A 20,694-nucleotide genomic window follows, 5' to 3' on the forward strand; every position below is an offset into this window, starting at 1 on the left:
TACCATGTTGTAATCAGAAACTACTGAACAACAAAGGCCACTGAGAAAAAGAAGAAACAAATCTATTTATTCTGATGGGGGTTTTTGACTTCGTGAGGGCAGCACTGTGCTTAGGCACACACTGAAAAAACAAAGGGGGTCACAGATAAGCATACACTAAAAGTGTGGCCTTACTGCTCCATTATATTTAAACCAGCACACTCTGGCAGCAATCACTTGAGCAAAACATTGACTGGGGAAGAGCAGCCCTTCCAGCAGCACCACTGCTGCACTGACAAAAATGTCTGCTTATCACATTAAGCTAGTGTTTCAAGCACTAAATAAAAAAGACAGGAAGCATTAGTGTTCTGGCTATCTGCGTTGATTACAGCACATGGTATTTCTACAATAACCCTCCCTCTTTCTTATCTTTAATATGCTGGTGGCTTTGAATAAGATGTTTTTTGCAATTCAGAGAGCAGCACTCTTTTTCTTGGAGGAGAAGACAAAAAAAAACACCTCATGATGACTGACTCACAGCTGACCAACCCACCAGTCTGATGTGTCCTGCACATTTTTAATGAATTTCCTGGAAGCCAATGTTACTTAATGATTTGGAGGAGGAAACGGACAGTGAATTGACATTTACCAGTGATACCACATTATTCCTCTTATGACAAAAAGCCTTGAGGATTATGAAGAACATCGCATGGATTTAAATAAAATGCAATCTCTCACCAACCTCTACAATTGTGCATGACTGGCAAAATAAAATAGCCTGTATTTCAATAAAAGTATGTAAGCTGGTAGGAAGAAGACATAGATCACTGCATAAAGAGGACTACACACTGTGCTTTGCAACTAAAGGTCTAGGGTGTTTGTTATAATAAGAGAGGAACAGAGTTACTTAGAACATCATCACTATCATATTTTATAAAGTAATGGCTCACTCTCAGCTAAATACTTATTTGAACATATTGTTCCTCATGGCCAGTTTAAATACTGATACAGTAACAGCCAGTTCTGACTTATCTACGCCTAATAATGTAGATCAGTTATAGGACTGGATTCTTCTCAAAGGGACAAAAACGGAAAACATAGCTAAGAAAGAAAAATTAATTAAGAAATTAAGAAAATACATCAACTGCCGAAGCAGAATCCTAACAGCAACCATAAGTTTCGATACTTTTCTCTAGAAAAGTGCAGTTTTATGAAGGTGTCTGCATCAGAGATGTGTGACCTTACAAAGTGTGCAGGCCAGTTAGCCAAGGCAAAAACCTAGTCTTCGCCACACATTACAAAACTTCGATGAGTTCATTCAAAACCAATTCAGTAATGAACAGTCAATGTAAAATTACAGTTACGGACTAGATCATTTACTGTGCATAATTATTAGCCACCTGTTTTAGTTTTAATCTACAGAACACTTCACAGTAACAGAAACTGAAAACAACTATTAGTAACACAAACGAAACATTTCCTTCATGAAATATCTGACCTGAGCTGCTGGGGATTTTCATGGATGCCAACTACCCAATAATGATCAGATTTTCCTTTGCAATGCTCTCTCATGTTACATACTGGAATCCAGGTATTCCCAAGTCCTCGGTTCAACATCCGCACGATCCCCTCTGAATCCACATAACATGGGGTACCTGTTTGTTAAAAATGAAAACAACTATTCGGACAGGAATCTCTATCCATAGCTACAACACAGATGAGTTTGAACTGGTTTATACTGCCGGGAAATTACACTTAATATTGCTCAAGCATAATGTCCTAACACCCGAACAGTACAACCCAGCTGGAAACACTAGTTTCCTTAGAAAGCTGCGCCACCTTCTGACAGTCAACGCTGCTGGTAGCTAACAGATTCAAGTTCGACTTTAAAACTTGGAAACAGTTTATTTAGAACTCAAATTCCTACTACATAGGATTTCTAAAGAAAATAAGCAATTTTACAATGACTTGTTCTAGTTATCATAAAAATTCTTCCCAAGCTACCAATTACTCTTCACAGGCTTTTGCTGAGATAGCTATATTGAACGTGTCTATTATAGCACATTAATGCAATTTATTTCTTTGTGCTAAGCAGGGCAACTGATTGCGAAAACAAGTTCTGATAACATTCCAGTGTACTCTTTTCATACTGGAAACATAGTAAACACTTCTGATACAATAAAAAGTTTCCTCAATGCTGAACAAAATTCTGTGGTTTTTTTCCATTCTTCTAAATATATATATTTTTCCTTTTCTTAAATCCAACTCCTGGGATTACTTTTACTGAAAGGGCATCAGTTATCCAAACTCTCCTCCAAAATTCCCCTGATATTGTCAACATTTCTCAACATCACACATACAGGTATATCATACCTTCTGCTGAGAATCCAACCCACGTCAAATAGGATTTCTTTGTAAGAGAAAGAGGGTCTCCATGCAAAACCTGTTTTTTCTTTTTTCCTAGTTCCAGCAGCTGTACTCCAAGACATTGATCCCCATCAAACCCAGTACCTAAGAAAATGTTGTTCAATGACCGTGTTAGTTTTTGATGCAAAGCTTACTTAAACTGAGTCAACAGGCAAGATAATTCTGTTGTTCTCTAATTCTAATGCATCGTTATCCATGAATAACATCATCAGACAAGTGACTTTGTCATTTTGGATACATAAAGCATGTATAATAACTACTTCCATAATTTTTTTGTAAGAATTCAGTCTGGCATATTGGAAACCTAAGTTTAATCTATTTGTGTCACTGTTGCAAAACTCTCCCTTTTCCTACAGGTTAATCTAGGCATCTGAATACGAAATGTAGGCTTTGCTGTCAGATTCTGAAGACTTACGGGTTGATACAGGAAAAGCATCATCAGGAAGAGAGGAAGAAAGTAGTAAAATACTTCTGTTCATTAGGCACAAGTTAACCAGTATTTGAAGCTGCTAACAGGTGAGGATTGAAAACATAGCCCCAACTCAAAAAAGACAAAAGGGAGAAAGCTACCTCTGTGATAAATAATCATCAATTGGTCTCCATGTCCTGCCATAGACACCACTGGACCTGGGATACTGAAGATCTCTTTCTGAACTCCTCCGACTGTAAACACACGAACTAGCAGGGCACTAGTGGCACAAGCAGCCCAGCCTTGACCGAGACAGATAGCCTCAATGTCTTCATCCTCTGGCATATCTACTGTCCACTCCTTGTTCGCATCCCATGAGCTAAAATGTATGCAATGGAGCTTGCTAAACGAGAGACAGAAGAACAACAGTTAAGCACCTCAACGTTAAAAAAAATATATATAACACTTGAAAATACACTGTGCACTTAAATCACACCAATGTATTATGTCTGTATCACAGATCTAGAACATGTGACTGTCATACAATGGAACTATGCCATCCTACAGATTTACAAGCAGTCATTTGCAAAGCTCTTACTCTTATTATTCAAGAACTGATGAGCCAGCTCGACCTCCAGCCCTGTAGACCCAGAGCCTCTAAACCATGAAGCAGAGACAGTTTAGAGGCCTGCAGGGAGATTTTTAGATGGAAACAGATAAGTGTCCTGCTTAATTAACATTAACAAGAACTGAAGGTGATCAGTACCCCTGAATATCAGTCCTCTTTACAAGTCTATCACATTATACTATCTTTCAGGGAAGAGGAAAAAAAAAACAAAAAACAAACAAAAACAAACAAAAAACCCACAAAACACACACAGTTCTGCAAGCTTAATAATTGAGAATTATCTGTAACCAAATCTCTCACACACAGCTTTTGATAGGTTACCTGCATGTTTACCTTAAAGAAAAAGAAAAGGTTTGAAGTCAGATAGCCAATAGGTACAAATAATACTTTTAAAGGTAAAGCCTCTTTTTCAGCTTAACATAGTGCTTTATGTGCAAAAGCAAGCAGAAAATTGTTCTTTCTTCAAGATATTTCCACAGAAGCTGGCAATAAAACATCGTTGCTATTGTTCTTAAATAAAAGAGTCTAGCTGGCCCAGCTCTTCAAATCTTTTACCATGGTTTTCATAAACTTGTGTTATTTGCACTCACTTATTCAGGAATTCTCTGGGTATCTCCAAACTTCTCTCCTTAACAACAGCATGAAAAGGAACAGCAGAGCCATTACAATTTTGACCTGAGCAGATTGTAAAACTATTGTTCATATTTACAATTGCCTTCGAGCTAAAAATGCATGGAGTTTCTAATATAAAATTGTGTGTGTGTGTGTGTGTGTGTGTGTGTGTGTGTGTGTGTGTGTGTGTGTGTGTGTATTTTTTTTCCAAAAAAGGATTTTTAAGAGTCCTCAGGAAACAAAAATACATCTTTCAATATTCTTGAAGTCTACATGCAGGTTAATGTGAAAACCTTCCTTGAAAACAGTCCCATAAATAAAAAAATCAAGATCAAAAGCCAAAATCTCAAAAAGTGATAAAAGCAGAACTATCTGGAACATGCCAAGTGTAATTTCATACTGTGGGTTCTACAGAGGAAGGCCATGACTTACCTTGCAAGTTCCTCTGTACTCTCACAGGCTAACAAAATAGCTTCAGTAGAGAGGTCAGCCATTGTGTGACTCAGAGAATTTGGCAGGTGTGTCGCGTGATGTATGGAAGTATCATGAAATTCTATATCTATAGCATTGTCTTGCTCATCATTGTAACAGCGAACAATACCAACAGAATTCCATAACTATTAAAAAAAGAAAAAAAAAAAAAAAAAAAAAAAAAGAGTCAAGTATATGAAATGCCCCAGAACAGCCTACCATAAACTTCCTCTTCTGAAACAACAATAGGTGGGAGACTGGAGAAAGACTGAAGACTTATGTAGTCAGGCAAGAAGAGTTTCTAAAACAGCTGAATTAGGCAGAAACTAGTTTTGTACTCATTACTTAAGCATCCTTCACCTTACAAAATGAAGCAGAAGAACTTGCATGTAGAAAGAAAGAATAGATGACTAACACAGAAATCTTAAAAGCACAAAGATAACCACAAATTCTGACTAAAAAGGAATTTCAAGCAGATTTTAGTTAGAATTCAACAGCACAGGTACAAACCTTATAGCTTGCTTTTGTCTTAAAGCCAAATATTCATTTCTACATCAAAAGCAACCTAAACACAAAGCATACCATTATTCAGTCTTTGTATTAATAGAAAGCTATTTTTCACCATTTAGCCTCACACTTCCAAGCATTAAAAATCGAAGATCTTCAGAAGATTGAATTAAGACGCAGGAAGAGCAGGCCAATATTAATAAAGGAATCAAAATAGATTAACATAACCATACAGCAGTGAGGTTTACCATGAAGCGATGCATGAGATGTACAGGAGTAGAGCCAGACTGGAACGGCTTTTGCTTGGGGGTTGGCATCGGCCCATCATATAAAGGCTGTTGAGTAGATGATGCTGGTAAAACCGGATCATCATAGTCATCCTCCTTGTCAAGGACAGTGGAATTAGCTTTTATCAATCCAATATCTAGAAGTTAAAAAAAAAAAACAAAACCCTGTTTATATTTTCCAAGAAATAACATGGCAGAAAACAGGAGAAAAAATGTAAAATAATGAAGATTCGCCCGGAATAATAAGGCAGAATATGTTTGAGTAGTAGATGCACTTGTGAGTTGGTCCCAGTAAAAGTACTGAAGTGCTATAGAAAACTACTTCATTCTGTACCTAATGAGTTATCATCATCATCAATTACTGTCTGTCTTGGATGGACTGAAGTAGGCATAAGGTCATCATCATCATCACCACCATCTTCCTCGTTAGCTACAGCCTTTGGAGAAGACTGTGGTTCAATCATATCTCCATTTAAATAGTCATCATCCTCTCCATCAAAGAGATCATCGTAGCCTTTTGTCACTGCACTGGCAACCTAAAACCAAGTTAACAATTATGAACCTTCTTTTGCACATGGAGTTTGAGGACTGAAATAATCATCAACAGCTGAACACACACAACATGGAACTTTTGAAACACAAGACAACGTTCAATATAGTTTGATAACCTAAATAATCAGGCTAATTTAAGAAATATTTGGTATATGCACTGATCACCTTATCATCTGGTTTCTTTCCATCACCAATATTTTCCAACAATCCCAGATTTCCTTCAGTATCTGTATAAGCTATTTGCCCATATTTGGGGTGCCATGCCAGTCCACAAATCGTGTATTTTTTCTCATGTTTCATCCTAAAAAGAATATAAAAATAATGGGGGTTTTTGGTAAGCTTCTCAGGGCAGGAATCTCCATAAGAGTTACTGTAAAAAGTGACAACACTAGCATCAGAAAAAGAAGAAACACAAAATAATTAAGAGAATATTGTTAGCATAAAAAGTTACTATAAAAATAACACCAACAGGTCTTCCTTTTCTGTGGAAGGAATTCAACCTTTAAAAAACCACCCCCCCCAAATACCAAAAAAACACAAAACAAAACATCAAAATCATATTCATAAAACAGCTTGATGCTACATGTAGAAAATATGTAGTAATTCCCCAGCAATCATGTATTCCAGAACTGTTCAGTTACAAAAAGAACATTCAGCAGTTTCTTTTGTATCAAACTGATAACTTAGCCCTGACTTCTCCCCCTTTACTCTCACAAAACCGCCCTACCATAAATTACTTGCACATGGATCTTTAATTCTTAACATATGCTTTAAAGTAATAATCACATTTCTTACACAAGATACGCATATAGATAAATCCCTCCTTCTCTTACTCACTTCATCATACTTTTTTTGAAAGAGGGATACTTTAACTAATCAAGATAAAGTGCAATTTGGCCTTTTCTGCTTACAGGTAAGGATGATTAGCCCACTGACATATCTGTCTTTTCCCACCCTTTAGAAAACACATTATCCTTCCAATGATCTTGCTTTTTCAGGGTTTGAAATCTGAGGGAAATATATTTCCATCGATACTACCCTTTAATCAACTAGAAACACTGAAAGTAAAAGTAAAAATAACTCAAAAAGAGTAAGAGACATTCCTTTTGCACACACAAAACTGGACTATGAAATTTGAACAAAAGTCCACATTCGTGACTCTTTCCTGTTCTATGTCTAAGAATGTAATGTTTCCAGATCCTTCTGGCTATGCGGAAAGGAGAGCAATATGTCACATGAATAAGATCATATTTCTGTGAATACTGGATATGGTGGGGGCAGGCAGAGCAATGCCACATTTCTACCTAACTGTTATACTCTTGTGGAAGCTGCTGTTAGAGTAAGAGAGTGATGTGGACGCCCTTCAACTCCCTTGAGCAAAGGAACTGCAATATTAGTATACCCCTCCCAGGCTGCACAAGAGCAGAGCCCTCCTCCCACTTACTAGGCTCAGCTCCAACTTGAGTGTTGGCCCAGTGCCACAGCATCACCCAGATCTGATGCAGCTCTTCTCCCTTCCCGTGGGTGTGCTCCCAGACCCATGAGGTCAGAGACCATCTGTGAGGCCAGGTAAATGGAGTTTTCCAATCTCAGCCTTTATATACTGTCTCCTGAGGTGCTTGTATTGAGTGGAACAGTAGAAGCAAACTTTTAGATTTACCCTGTAAATTTTACAGGGTAAAAATTCACAGGGTAATTTTTGTTTGTTTGTTTTTTAAACCTTGTAAATCTTACTAAGGCTTTTCAAGAGGCAGAGTTCTAATATTTGCACAAATAAGTCTTAAAGTTATAAAAAAATTCTATTTTTGGAAAAAATCTCATGTATTTAAGGATTTATGGAAGCAATGGATACCTCTCTATGCATTCCTGGGTTTCCACCTTCCATACCACTATACTCCCATCCACGCTTCCAGCTGCCAGGTATCGCCCACAAGGAGACCAGACCACAACATTCAAGGGCTAGCAAGAAAGGAAAATTAGAGCGTATTAATGATAAAGCATGGACAGCATTCTTACTCTGGAGTGTAAAATAGATACGCTGGGAGGGAAAAAGATAAGGATCTTTGGCAAACCACGTCCAGCTGCCCATACTAGAGCTTTAGCCACCCTCCTACAAGAGCTGCTCTTCAGAAACAGCACACTTTTTTTCCCCTTTAGAATATTCATCTTCTGTCCCTAGAAGTTATAATGAGGTCCAACAAAATCTGATTCTAGACACAGACAGAAGCAGAGTACATTTTGTAAACTCAGCACTAAACATTGTTGCTTTTTATTTTCAACATAATTAATACAGATTCATAAACTAAATCGAAGATGGTGTTCTGTATCTTAATAACATTCCAGGTGTAGTACACTTGTGAAGTCAGTGAAAAGTATTAATACACAGTCTCTATAAACAGATAGCTAACAATAACACTAGGGAAGTGGTCCTCTTTCCCCAAACGTTTCCAAGTATATCATGATGTCAAAAGCAAGAAGATGACACAGTTAATACATTATGAAATAGCTAAATTTCAATTTAACAAAACAGTAGATAAATGATATCTCCACTGTGTAAAGAAATAATACTCTAAATGTTTTCCCTAATATGCTATGTATTTAGAACAATTTGTGAAAACAGATGTTCAGCTGCACTCAGTGACTCACTTTTAGAGATCTGGCTGGTTACTGTAAAGGAAGGTGAAGAACCAGTACCACGTAAAGACATACTTGACACTCATCTAGTATCTCTTGCCTTTATAAACAGCCATAGTTTACAACAGAAAGTAACAGAATCAAAAATGAAAAAGAATCTGAGCAGTCATGACTGAGGGATGGAGTGGGGGGGAGGGAAAAAAAAAAAAAAAGAACAAAAAAAAAACCTGTCCAGAAGATAAATTTCTAGCAGAGCAAGGTTTAAATTACACAAGATTTAGCAAGCACCTGGAACTTACCTGTGTGATAGAAGTATCTGATAGGTCAAACTGATTATCCCAGGTTTCTCTTCTGTATAGTTTAATAACTTTATCTACAGGAACTGCCAACAACTGTTCAAAGGAAACAGGAATCAGACAATTTAGAACAAGTTATCTTTCAAACAAAACGTTCAAAGAAATAGAATACCTATTTCATAGCACAGCTCCTTCATTCTGCCTCAGTACTTAACAGATCTCTTAGCATCCTAGCAATACCAATTGAGAAAGTAAAGAAAACTGAAGTAATCTTGAATTACAAGATTCTTTAAGGCTTTCCATATGCAACATACTGAAGCATGGCTGTTTTTATTTTAATCTTCATTTCTTTTCTGGCAGAGAACTGAAGATAATGACAGCTGCAACATAAGGTTAGAAGTTCTTATTTATGAAACAGCTAGCAAACATGTATAAATAGTTTTCAATGTTCTGAGCATAAGGCTTATGTTCTCCCTTTCTCTCCCTCCCCAAACCTCTTGATCAGATTACATTTTTTTCCCTCATATATCTTATTTGAATAGCTAATTCCTGAAGTAGATCATTTCATCTTTCACAAAGCCACGTAAGAGTTACTGCCTGTTTACTTCTCAAGATCCAGCTTTTTTTTAAAAAAAGACTTCTGACATTCTGCTTTATAAGAGAAACAAGACAACTGCTTATATTTCAAAAAAATTAGTGTGAAGGACTACCGTAAAAAAATCAAAAGCCTATCTGTTTTTATGCAATATACACATGAAGTAATTTGTCCTGCAGGTGACAGTCTCTCTTCCACAGAAAAGCTGTGCATAATGCTATCACAACTGCCAGGTATTCTGAAGACTGGACATGGGCGAACAGACCTCACAAAGGCTAAGTCAGGGGAAACAGATTATTCAGGTAAGGTTTGTGAGATAACACTGGAAAAGAAAGTCTTTAGATTTAATATAGCGGAACGCCAATACAGGATGAATAGGTTTTGCCAAAGCACTGTTCCAGATCACAGGCAAGAACAGAAACCACAAAGCAATTTTTCCAATGGCCAGCTTTGGTTGATTCCCTGCCCTTTACCTCAAGGCATGCCTTAATTCAGAAAAAATCTGAATTCATCTGCTCTCTCCTGCTCTTCCGTTTTCATTACTGGATGCCGCAGGGGCATTCTAGGTTGCAGAAACAGAGCCTTCTATATGGTTATACAAACTCCTGCCTCCCAACCCATTTTGATTAGTGATCCATACATAGTCCTATTGCATCGGTACATATACAATGCACTAGATGTATAGTATGTACTACTAACAACAACCCCTTTAATCACAGCAGAATCAAATTTGTTCTTCGGATGAAGAGAAATGGAACAACTTCGTATTTAGAAGACATTTACAGAGCAAGATTACTAATGGGACAAAATTTACTTAAATTACAGAAAGACTGAACCCCTTTGATGCTCTGTTGAGAACAATTAGGTTATTTCCCTCATGCACAATGTTTCTTCCTATTCAGCACAACATGACTGTTTAACATTGTACTGTGCTGACAGCTGGATTACTGCCAACATCAGTCTGGCACTTAAACAAGTAACCATTTCCAGGTTTTTATTTTTCCTAAAAAGGAACTTCACCCAAATATTTTTCTAATTCCCAGGCGCTGGAATTGGCACTTGCCTGGATTAAATTCTATGTTGTACTTCCAAAGAGAAATGGACGATTAAGATGCGACTAAAACAATATGTCACTTACCTTCCCACTTCCAGGTTGCCAGCCAAGCCTACAAATTGATTTAGCATTTATCACATCATTACATTTCTGCAGCAGTAGCCAGCTTGTCACGCATGTCTGAAAACAAAATATTCAAAAATTAGTTGTCTCGTTTTGTGAAAATCCTCTGTATTGTAAAAATCCTTAAAGAAAAGTATGGAAAAAATCCTGAAAGGAAAAAAAAATACCATTTTTGGAACTGAAATAATCTCTCTCATCCAAATGAGATGGCACACACCTCCAAAAACAAATAACCTCTCCCTGAAAACTGCTAGTTTAGACATGAAAATATTTTAATTACAATACAACTACTTGTAACAGAAATAAGACCACAGAACAAGTGTTTTTAATCAAGTACAGGACAAATGAGTTCACATACCTTTAGGTTATAAAGAGAAAATTCTGGCCAAACTGCATTTGTAAAATCCAGTCTGACTTTAACAGGGTGACACGCATCAGCCTGCATCTTGTCACAGCAGTATAAAGAAGACTGAATCACTATATTCTCATATTACAGCATAGATACATACATTACTGCCACAATTCTAGGACACTTAGTCTAATTACCCCAAAGGCACCCATCATCAGTCTGTAAGTTAGATTTCACACTAAAAATATGCTTTTATTTTAAAAAGTAGCAATCCACAAGTGTGGGGTACATTCCCAACAGCACTTAGAGGAATAACTACACATGGATTCTTACTGCAGTCAATGGCATTTAGCACAAATAATCCCACATACATGTGCAGAATTGCTTTAATAAAGTGTTCACCTGAAATCCACCACTTAAATTTCTCAAAGCATAAGGCCAGAAGAGACCATTGGCTCTCTTAATCTGATTTCTTACAAGCCCTGAACTCTTTCACCAAATATTGCCAAGCTGAGCCTAATGACTGTATTTATAATAAGCGTGATTTACAGGCCTCTTGTGAGGAACTGTAAAAAGTGACTGGAATAGTAAACCCTTTGTCAGTAGCCTTAAACTCACTGAAGTGACTTTAAGCCCCATCTCTGCAAATTGAAGAAGTTGGAATGCACCGAGCTGGACCCCAAGTCTTTGAAAAACTAAATGTGTGCATGTCACTGGCAGAGAGCAGGAGATACTGAAGCAACACTATGCCCAAAATTCCCTACCAAAAAAAATAAACTGTCATCATCAGGGACATCTCAGTGATCCTAGCAGGTGAACTACACCAGGTTTAAAATCTTCAGGGGTCTTTATGACTGTAGGAGAAAATCTCTTCCCGACTGAGTTAAAGTAACCTTTTCATATGACCAAGGCCAACCAGACCACTCAAAAAAGATGATACTCTATACTATTGTTCCACCCTCATTAGTGGTCAGTCTCCAACCCTTAAAATTATCCAGTATTTCATAGGAAGCTGGGTAAAAATAAACTAAAACAAAATATATCTGTGTATTAGGATAAAACCCCTTCCTTTTCCCTTAAAGCAACTAGCTGAAATTCTGAAACAAGGAATTTGGTGTTAATTGCTATCTTCATACAGAAGTGTTATTTTCAAATATGCTGAGGACAAGGCAGACAATGCTGGCCCATGAAGAAAGATGAACAGAAGATATCAAGGATTCCACAGACAGAAAGAACAGTCCACAGCTACTCAAGCAACTGCTCATTCTCAGGTTTTGGAGTTTCTCCCAGAAATGGATAAAAGCAAAGCATGATTAAATTTCTTAAAAGAAATCACCATCTCTTCTTTCAGGTGTTGCCATGCATAGCTACTCTTTTATCCACACAGGAATTTTAGATATAAACATGTCTATATATATTAGTAGCAGCAGCTAGTGATGACAAATAAAAAAAATAATTTAAAAAAAGCATTTATTCCAGTGGGGTTATTCCAATTCAGTTGTAGACTGTTCTTGCTCTTGGTGAAATCCCTGATTTCTCATGAAACATTTAACTCTGAAAGGTAGTCCTTTTACCTGATCTGCGATTTTCCATACTCTGACAGAACCATCACAGCTTGCCGATGCCTACATAAAAGATTTTTGTAAACAAAGTGACAATTAAAGATGTGAAGTTAATGTTACAAAATTAAAGGATTCCTATAACCACTACTATAGACGTATATAAGCAGTTTTAAAAAGAAAGTCTCCCAGTATACATCAGATTTATGCTTAAAACTTTCTAACAGTATCAAACCTAAATCACCTTCTTTGATAGTTGCACTTGACTCCACACTACTGGAATTACAAATTTTCATACTTAAGTGGGATGCTTATTCACAAAAGAGGCTCAACATTAATATTAAACTACTTTAGTAAACAAACTTTTCCTCTCTAAAATCAGACTGGCATTAGAGAAGAGAGTAATTGAACATAGAGAGTAATTGAGTAGTAAGACAGAGACCGAATTCTCCCGGGAGGCAGTAAATTGTCATGCACTCCCTCATCAGTAAGGTGAGCTAAAATGAAATGGTCTTATGTGCCTGATCGCTATTTTTTCCAGAAATACAATTTTTTTTAAGAGAAAAGGAAGTAAGAGGAGAAAGTAAACAAGAGAGTGCTTTTACCAGGAAAACATCCTTGGGGTCAAAAGTGAGGCTTAAAACAGGAGCATCATGTCCTCGGAATGTTTTCTGCTTGCTGCTATCAGTCACTTCCACAACTTTGACCATAAAGTCACTGTAGATCACAACAGCACAGACACAGAAGTATTAACATTGGTATTAACAGAGATAGACTATTTGTTTACAGCAATAAAAATGAAATTGGGCACTATGTATGTTTTAGGGAAGTTATGGCTCCCAGTACTGTAAGATCTTAGTGAAAATGAGAATCTTGAAGCTTACTACAATAGAAACAAGGCCAGATTATCTTCTCAGATATAATTTTTCTTCACAACAAAGTTCATAAAATATGGTTGCTCTTTTAAGAGGACATTATGTACACACAGACAGTATATCAGTTTTACATAATATATGATCAAATGAAAACCTGTGTTTAGGTCCTGTTAAGTCAGTTCTGATATCTATCTGTTAAGTGGCACCTATATTCATTACCATAATTATTTGATCAATTAGTGTAAAAAAAAAAAAAAGAAAAAAAAAGCGAGGGGGCAAATAGCTTATTTCGTATAAGTTTTTAAACAGCATTTTTTAAGACCATTTAGTGTATTAGACACAATAACTGATTTTTTACAACTTTATTCCCCCCTCCAAAGTTACAGACATTGCCCCAATTTAACTCAAAATAACAATGCTAACTTCTAAGCCAAAGAGCTCCTGTGACAATCTTTCAATATCTCTCTCCCTCTCTTCATCGCAACACCTTCAGAAAGAAATCTGACTTTAGGCCCTAAATCTATGAAGAGTTAACTCACTAACTATATTCAGAATCACAATCTCAGTTTTGTTAAATATCTAATGCTAACCAAAAACAGTCATAAAAACAAGTGTGCAAGTTATATTGCGAGACAACTAGAATGATTTTGGCCGCCTTCTACAATCCAAGGCAACTTTAAAGAAAAACAGGGGAAAAAAAATCCTATTGCCTGTTTTAAGAAGCCACAACTATTCTTCAAACAGTTCCTGTGAATTTTAGTGGCAGATTGGATGTTAAACCTCATGTATTTGAAGTTTAGAGACTTCATGAAAAGATTAAGTAATTTGTGACAACTGAAAGCAATTCTTAGCTGCATTTCCTCATTTCATGGCTGTCACCTTCTCCCTCAATAAGTTACAGAAGACCTCATCGAGAAGTGACCTCACAGTCTCATGAGTTATTTTTCTTAATGTGGGGGCCCTGGTCAGGCTGCAGAAGTACTGGGTTTTTGTAAAAGTTTTAGAAGCAGAGAGTTTGCTGTCTGCTTAATCTCTCTAATCAAAGCCAGATCCTGGGGCAGAACCGTTCCCTCAGAAAAAAGCACTGGCAAAGGCCCAAACTCATGAACCCTGTCAGATTTACAGATTAGAGTGGTTACTGCCCCCGACTGTCCAGCCTCCCAGTTTTGGTGGAGCTGGTGTGTCTGCTCCACAGCTGCCAGAGTTCACAGCCCAGTATATTCATCCAAACTGCCTTCTCGTTCAATTTGCACTCACACAAGCCAGAGACCAGATGCAATACTCTGCCATCTCTCCTGTGGGGACAGAGGACAAATTCCAGTAGAGAGGCAGGCAGGCAGTCCAAGTCGGCTACAGTGTCCAAAGAGTTTACTAAATCCAACTAAGATTCACCTGAGCCTTAAACAAACAAGCAAGAATATTGCCTGCTTGCTATTTCACCATCTCTATTAAATGACTAGTGTATATCACGTAAAAGCAAACATGCTGCCCTAAGAAGTCAGCTAAACTATGCATTAGTTCCCCTCAGGGGAGTCTTGCAACTGTCATCTGCTATCATTTGGCAGAATAGCGATGATGCTTATGCCAGAGGATGACTCAAAGCTCTCACACAAATCAAAAACCATCTAACTTTTGCATGCGTATATGCATCTGCAGCACCATGATACTGAACAGTCGGGCCATTATCTTTAGCACACACTAACAAAATCCTTGATGCTGCAATGAGATCCATATGGGTGAATGCTTATGCACTATAGGAATGAAAGCTAAAAATACCCAAGCCTCCTAAAGAAAAGAAGTTATTTTAGAACACCAGATATCCGTTGAAAATTATTTTGTGGCTCAAATAGCTCTCGGAGAATTGTTTCCTAACAGTCTTTTTCAATACTTTAAAACCCTCAGAGGTATGTGGATTAATGATGTCATTGGTAAATATCAGCAGGCAAGGAATTTGCCAGATTTTGAACGTTAGCAATGCTTTTTCTCGTCATGGACAGATTACCTAGAACCAGCAGCAATTTTGGTACCGTCACTATTAAAGACGACGTGGTTGGCATTCGTGGTGAAACGAGTAAGGATACCATCTGGGGCTCCTTCAGGAAATGTATGAATCTGAACAGTATTGTTGGATACTGCTGTGATCAGTCTTCCATTCTAAAAAGAAAATCCATCATAAAATTGGTTAGTTAAAACACACTTATGTCCAAAGAGACAAAAAAATTACTCTTATGTTCCCAGTATTCAGGCAGATTCACTTTAGTAATTCCAAAAGAAATCTAAAAATAAGAGTAGTGGGGAGATATTCTTTAAACATATATTTCCCCCTCCTCACCCCAAAAAAGAAAAAACAGAGCGTTAAAGGTACTGTGCTTGTCTATCATTTAAAACAAATTCTTAAAAACTAGTAAAAAGACTCTCAGTTTCAGTCCTGCAAAACTAGACACATTGATAGACTTAATACTATAAGCAACTCCAGTTTCAACAGACTTACAGTTCATAAAGTTAACCACGGGGCTATTTACCATACCAAGACCTTCCCAACTTGTATCTTTACTAAAATAACAAATACTCAGAAAAGTCACTAATGAATTTCAAAGAGAACGATCTGATCTTTTTCAGATGAATGGAAAAATTCAATCCCTTCACAGAGGCAGGAGAGCTCTCAGAAACAGAAGAGCTTTGCATGCTATTTAGATTAATACACTACATCATCAGGAGAGGGCACCCTTGGACCAGATTTCCCAGTTCAATGCCACTAGAGAAAGATGAAAAGTGGACTGTGCTATAGTTTAGTCATTTTCCGAGGCAGAAGACAGCTCTCTATTTAAAATGATTCCAGATTAGAAGATAGTGCAAAACAAAACAAATAATTATCCTATTCTTGGAAAAGTACTATCTCTTCCTAAAGCAATACTACTGTATCCTTCACTTGTGTGTTTTCGAAATATGTAAGTAGAGAAATGCCATATTTGTGTTTCTTAAAAAGCTGCCTAAAGTTATAGTAAAAATCCCATAGAAAAAGAAAAACAATCAGCACAACAGCCAGTACTAAATAATCTCAGAAAGTAAGAGATCAAATTCATCACTTGGCTTACACCAGACATCTCTATTGAGTTTCTTGTGAAATTTTTAGGAGCGAAGGATAATTTTTGAAACAAGATTTGCTGAAGTTAAGTCTTAGAAAGTATTCTTCATCTCATCTACAAATACTACTTATTTTAAATGAAAATATAAATAAAAATTATCTAAAATATAATAAATTACATTTTAATAAATAGAAATATAATGTTTTTAAAGTAATAATAAAAGTCTCAAAACTAGAAGCCCTTTATAAAAGGCTGAGTACAGGACTGTTCTTAGCAATGCTCAGAAATAAATAGGATTTTTCCATCCTCTTAGTAGTAGTTTTTCCAATTTCTGGCTCTGCCACTTATTTGCTACAAGAACTCTGTCAAGACCCCTCTGTTTATCTTTTCACAAGGAAATTATGCGATGGAGGAAACAGCAATACACTCCAAAAATCTATTGATGAAAATAGATCGTACAGATATTTAGGAACAGATACATAAGGTATATTTCAAGATATATAAAAAGGGGTTTTACTAAAGGCAATAGTTCTGAAATTACATTTTTAAATTTTTTTAATGTAATGGACATACAAATTCATTCTCATTTATTTCCCCCTTTATCATCCCCTCCAAAATCACCAATAGTTAAAAGACAATTTAAAAATATCCACTATCACTGCAAAGTTAGCTACACAATATCTAAAGAAAAGAATATGAATATCTGGAATTCACCTCTCCTTCTACAATTGCCAGAAGGTCTAAAGTGTTGCCTTTACATTACTAATGTAATATAAGAATAATTGCACATAAAGGAATTACTATGAGAATGTCAAGCTAAATACATGAATGTGCATAGTAAAAAGAAATATATTCTATTATACAAATTGATATAGATAAGTCTTGTTTCCCGTGTTATTTCCAATAATCACTTCTTCAAGGTATAAAAAGGAGCGGCCTTCACATTAAAACAAAAAGGGCAGGTTGTACTTCAAATGCCAGAACAAGTCAGTCAGGCTACAGAGCTGCCTATAATCAGCATTCTCACAAATTATTACTGCTTACTATTAAACAAGAAATCTGTTCTCTTCTATTCTCTTCTAATGTAGTGGGAGGAAATCAGAGGCATCTTTGGGCTGAACAGTAATTCTGAGAGCTAAACATCAACCAATTATCAAAAGAAAAAGTTATTACAAAGGCACTATCAGACATTGACTTTGTGAAAGTAGTTTCTGAGAAAGAGATTACTATTCCTTGAACCTCTTGGCTCACCTATTTTCACATAACCTTCCTCCCTGAGTGAACAACAGTTCAGAGCCTCTGGGATGGGGAAGGCAAAAATGTAGGAATCAGCTATAGTCACAGGCTGCAAATAAAAACATTCATTTCCTCATCACTGAAGAACTGAGCTACCACTGAAAAACATTTTCTTAATATTTGATGAACACATATTGCCCTGGGAAACTTTTTGCAACTCACATTGTGAGAGAACACTGAAGCAGCCTACAAAGTTCACTGCCTAATTAGCTTAATCTGCTGGATTTGCTTCTCAAAAAGGAGATCAAAGTCAGAAGTAAGGATAAATGAATGTGAAGGGAGAAGAGGAAAAAAAAATATATTACAAAAGCTTAGTGTAAGGAATAATTCTACAGTCCTGGATGGGGTAAAACGAATTGTCAGAAGTACTCTTACTTTATAAAACAATAATGTACTTAATTTAAAATTTGAAATTAAAAATATTCAAAAAGTCTCTAGGCATATTCATTCAATTAAATGGTTCTATATTTTAGAAAATGATTTGACTTAATACTGTTTTAATACTTTCACTTAGACACAAAGATAGAATGTGTTCATGTGCTCAAATTTAAATAATACATGTTGCTTTAATCTTATTAAACAGCATTCAAGCTTTTTCATATATTAAGATGAAGGAAAAAGGCTACATATCTAACATACATCAGACTCTGGAATGTGCTACGCACAATATTATTCTGTAAATAACCTAACTATATGTTTACCCACATGACCAGCACCCTTCAGTTTGAAAATAAATTTGAAAAGTGTTTGCACAATCATGGTATGCATCAACACCAGCAGAACACAATTTACAGGAATTCTGTTAACTACGATACCTTTAGAGCACACGAATAGGCCTTTTCTCCCACATTAATGGACTTTGGATCATCATCATCCAAGTTTTCCCAAATCCTAACATCTCCATCACTGCCACAAGTTACAATGCAGCTGTTGAAAGATACAGAATTTGTTAACATACACATACGGAAAGCACGGCCACTGTGATTTTCAATACCCAAATGAAAATGTTACTAAGAAGTTTAAACTGAAGCACAATACATACCGTGTAATTCACTGAATACCTACATTTATCATGCCTACTTTAAAAAAAAACATGTTAAACATGGAAAAAAAACCTTTAAAAACTACATGAAAAAAACTGGTAGCATAACACAGTGAGTCTCTGATAACTAGCTAGGCCTGGCACTCATCTATGTTGACCCTTCAATATTACCAGCTAATCCATTTTTTTCCCCAAGATCTAGAGGGAATTTTCCAAAGGACTTAATTAGCACTGATTTCTCCAAGAACTGGGCATTTAATTGACTTTTAATCCATTGAAAATTTACCTTACAGCTAATTACAAAGTTGAGGGCAAACTTCTGAGTCTTAACACATACTTGACCAAAGTTTAAAAAGCTTAACATATTCCAGATCTACAGAACCCTCAAAAATAGTCAATTCAGAATTCATCTGCCTAGTCTGCTGAAGTTAACTTTCACAGTTTTAATGCAATAAACAATAACCTGAAGTCACAGAGTAAATATACAGAAGTTCATCTGGTATTTTTTAATTAAAGACATTTCAGATCTATAACCAAATCCTGCATTCCTTTTTCCTAAATTTGTTTGCAGTCCCCAAAAATCAGTTACTAAACAATGAAGTGTTACAAAGCGAGAGGTGAGGCTGTAAGGTTACTCTTCTGCCTTAGAACTCAGAACTGAGAATCCTCTTCTGAGCGGGCTTATTGTTGGGTTTATCTTTTATTTTTGTGCATAATAAGCTGATGGAGAATGTTTAGCTTATATTTATGCATTCAAGAACTGCTGTAATAAAAATAAGAAGGACATTAAGCCCAGTCTTGGGTTTCTACGACATTTTTAATTTCTTTGTGTGCATGTGAACTTACTGTCTCCCCCTCTACATCAATTTCCACTAGATTCTGTGAAGTTACCCTTATATAAAGTGTATATTAAGGTGTATATCAATCACTTCAAAATGCAGGGATCAAAATACATGTGTCTTACAACCAGTTGCTAACAAAGGCAAGTAAAGGATTTGCCAGACTACACCAGCGTATAAATCCATCTAGCCCAGTGTCTCACCCAGCAGTGGATGGCACAGACACTTCCTAGAAAGCAATCAACAGAAATAAAACATCATCTGGGGGATGTACTGTCTTATCCTGGTCTCTAGGAATTAGTTAAGGCCTTGAGGCATGATTTGTAGCAGTACACCTGGAAGAAACTGTTGCTACAACTAACCAGATGACAAGAACATCCAGGATGGCTGTGAAGAAATACAAACCGCTTAGATATCTCCATAACTTCAACGTGTGATGAGTTTCGTCCTGTAAATCACAGGTTACCTGCAAAGTTTCTGCTGTAGTTTTGAATGTCTCACTTTTTAGTGCTTTATTAGTTTAAACTAATGTAAAGAGTTTACTCGTTTGCAGTTCCCCCCCCCCCCAAAAAAAAATAAATTATAAATATGGAGCATTACGAGGTCAGAGATGAGGCTGTAACATCACTCTTCAGTCTTGGTCCTTTTACCAACCATCCTCTTGACCCCATTGCTAAGGGGCAAGAAGAAAAAGGTCTAAACTTACCTTTTCTACACAACTCTCTCTTTTTTAAACCACATCCTGTTATTGATTTCTCTCTTTTTTTATTTCCCCCTCACAGAAAGACTGTTTCATTCCACTTTTTGCCACTTTTATTGTTTTTAGAGGGTGTTTCAGGTGCGGCACTCACCTCCCAGAGTCGTCGAAGCAGACCTCGGTGTGGCCCTCCGTGTGCCCGTACCGCATGGGCCTGGCCGCGGGCGGCATCCTCGCCTCGTCCCCTGCGGGGGGAAAAACCCTCAGAAAGGAGCACCGGGCACCGGAGCCCCCCCCCGGAGCTCCGCCGCCGGGACCCTCCGCAGGGGTTAAACCGAGCCGCGGCCTCCGCGACCTCGGGGGGAGCGAAGGGCGCG

General features: G+C 36.9%; 1 protein-coding gene across 1 annotated transcript in view; it reads right to left on the reverse strand.

The window, feature by feature from the left end:
* Nucleotides 1–20,694, reverse strand: part of WDHD1 (WD repeat and HMG-box DNA binding protein 1) — a 31,645-nt gene that overhangs the window by 10,783 nt on the left and 168 nt on the right. The window contains exons 2-16 of the mRNA XM_026100034.2: nucleotides 20,472–20,562; nucleotides 18,555–18,666; nucleotides 15,360–15,511; nucleotides 13,088–13,199; nucleotides 12,498–12,548; nucleotides 10,536–10,631; nucleotides 8,806–8,898; nucleotides 7,725–7,831; nucleotides 6,038–6,173; nucleotides 5,655–5,856; nucleotides 5,282–5,457; nucleotides 4,488–4,672; nucleotides 2,977–3,218; nucleotides 2,353–2,490; nucleotides 1,478–1,634 (exon numbers count right to left, since the gene is read on the reverse strand). Coding sequence (XP_025955819.2) covers nucleotides 1,478–1,634; nucleotides 2,353–2,490; nucleotides 2,977–3,218; nucleotides 4,488–4,672; nucleotides 5,282–5,457; nucleotides 5,655–5,856; nucleotides 6,038–6,173; nucleotides 7,725–7,831; nucleotides 8,806–8,898; nucleotides 10,536–10,631; nucleotides 12,498–12,548; nucleotides 13,088–13,199; nucleotides 15,360–15,511; nucleotides 18,555–18,666; nucleotides 20,472–20,548 — 2,036 coding nt within the window. The 5' untranslated portion in view covers nucleotides 20,549–20,562. The remainder of the gene's footprint in view (nucleotides 1–1,477; nucleotides 1,635–2,352; nucleotides 2,491–2,976; nucleotides 3,219–4,487; nucleotides 4,673–5,281; nucleotides 5,458–5,654; nucleotides 5,857–6,037; nucleotides 6,174–7,724; nucleotides 7,832–8,805; nucleotides 8,899–10,535; nucleotides 10,632–12,497; nucleotides 12,549–13,087; nucleotides 13,200–15,359; nucleotides 15,512–18,554; nucleotides 18,667–20,471; nucleotides 20,563–20,694) is intronic.

The sequence above is a fragment of the Dromaius novaehollandiae genome, chromosome 5 (assembly GCF_036370855.1).
Source record: "Dromaius novaehollandiae isolate bDroNov1 chromosome 5, bDroNov1.hap1, whole genome shotgun sequence".
Classification (NCBI taxonomy): Eukaryota; Metazoa; Chordata; class Aves; order Casuariiformes; family Dromaiidae; genus Dromaius; species Dromaius novaehollandiae.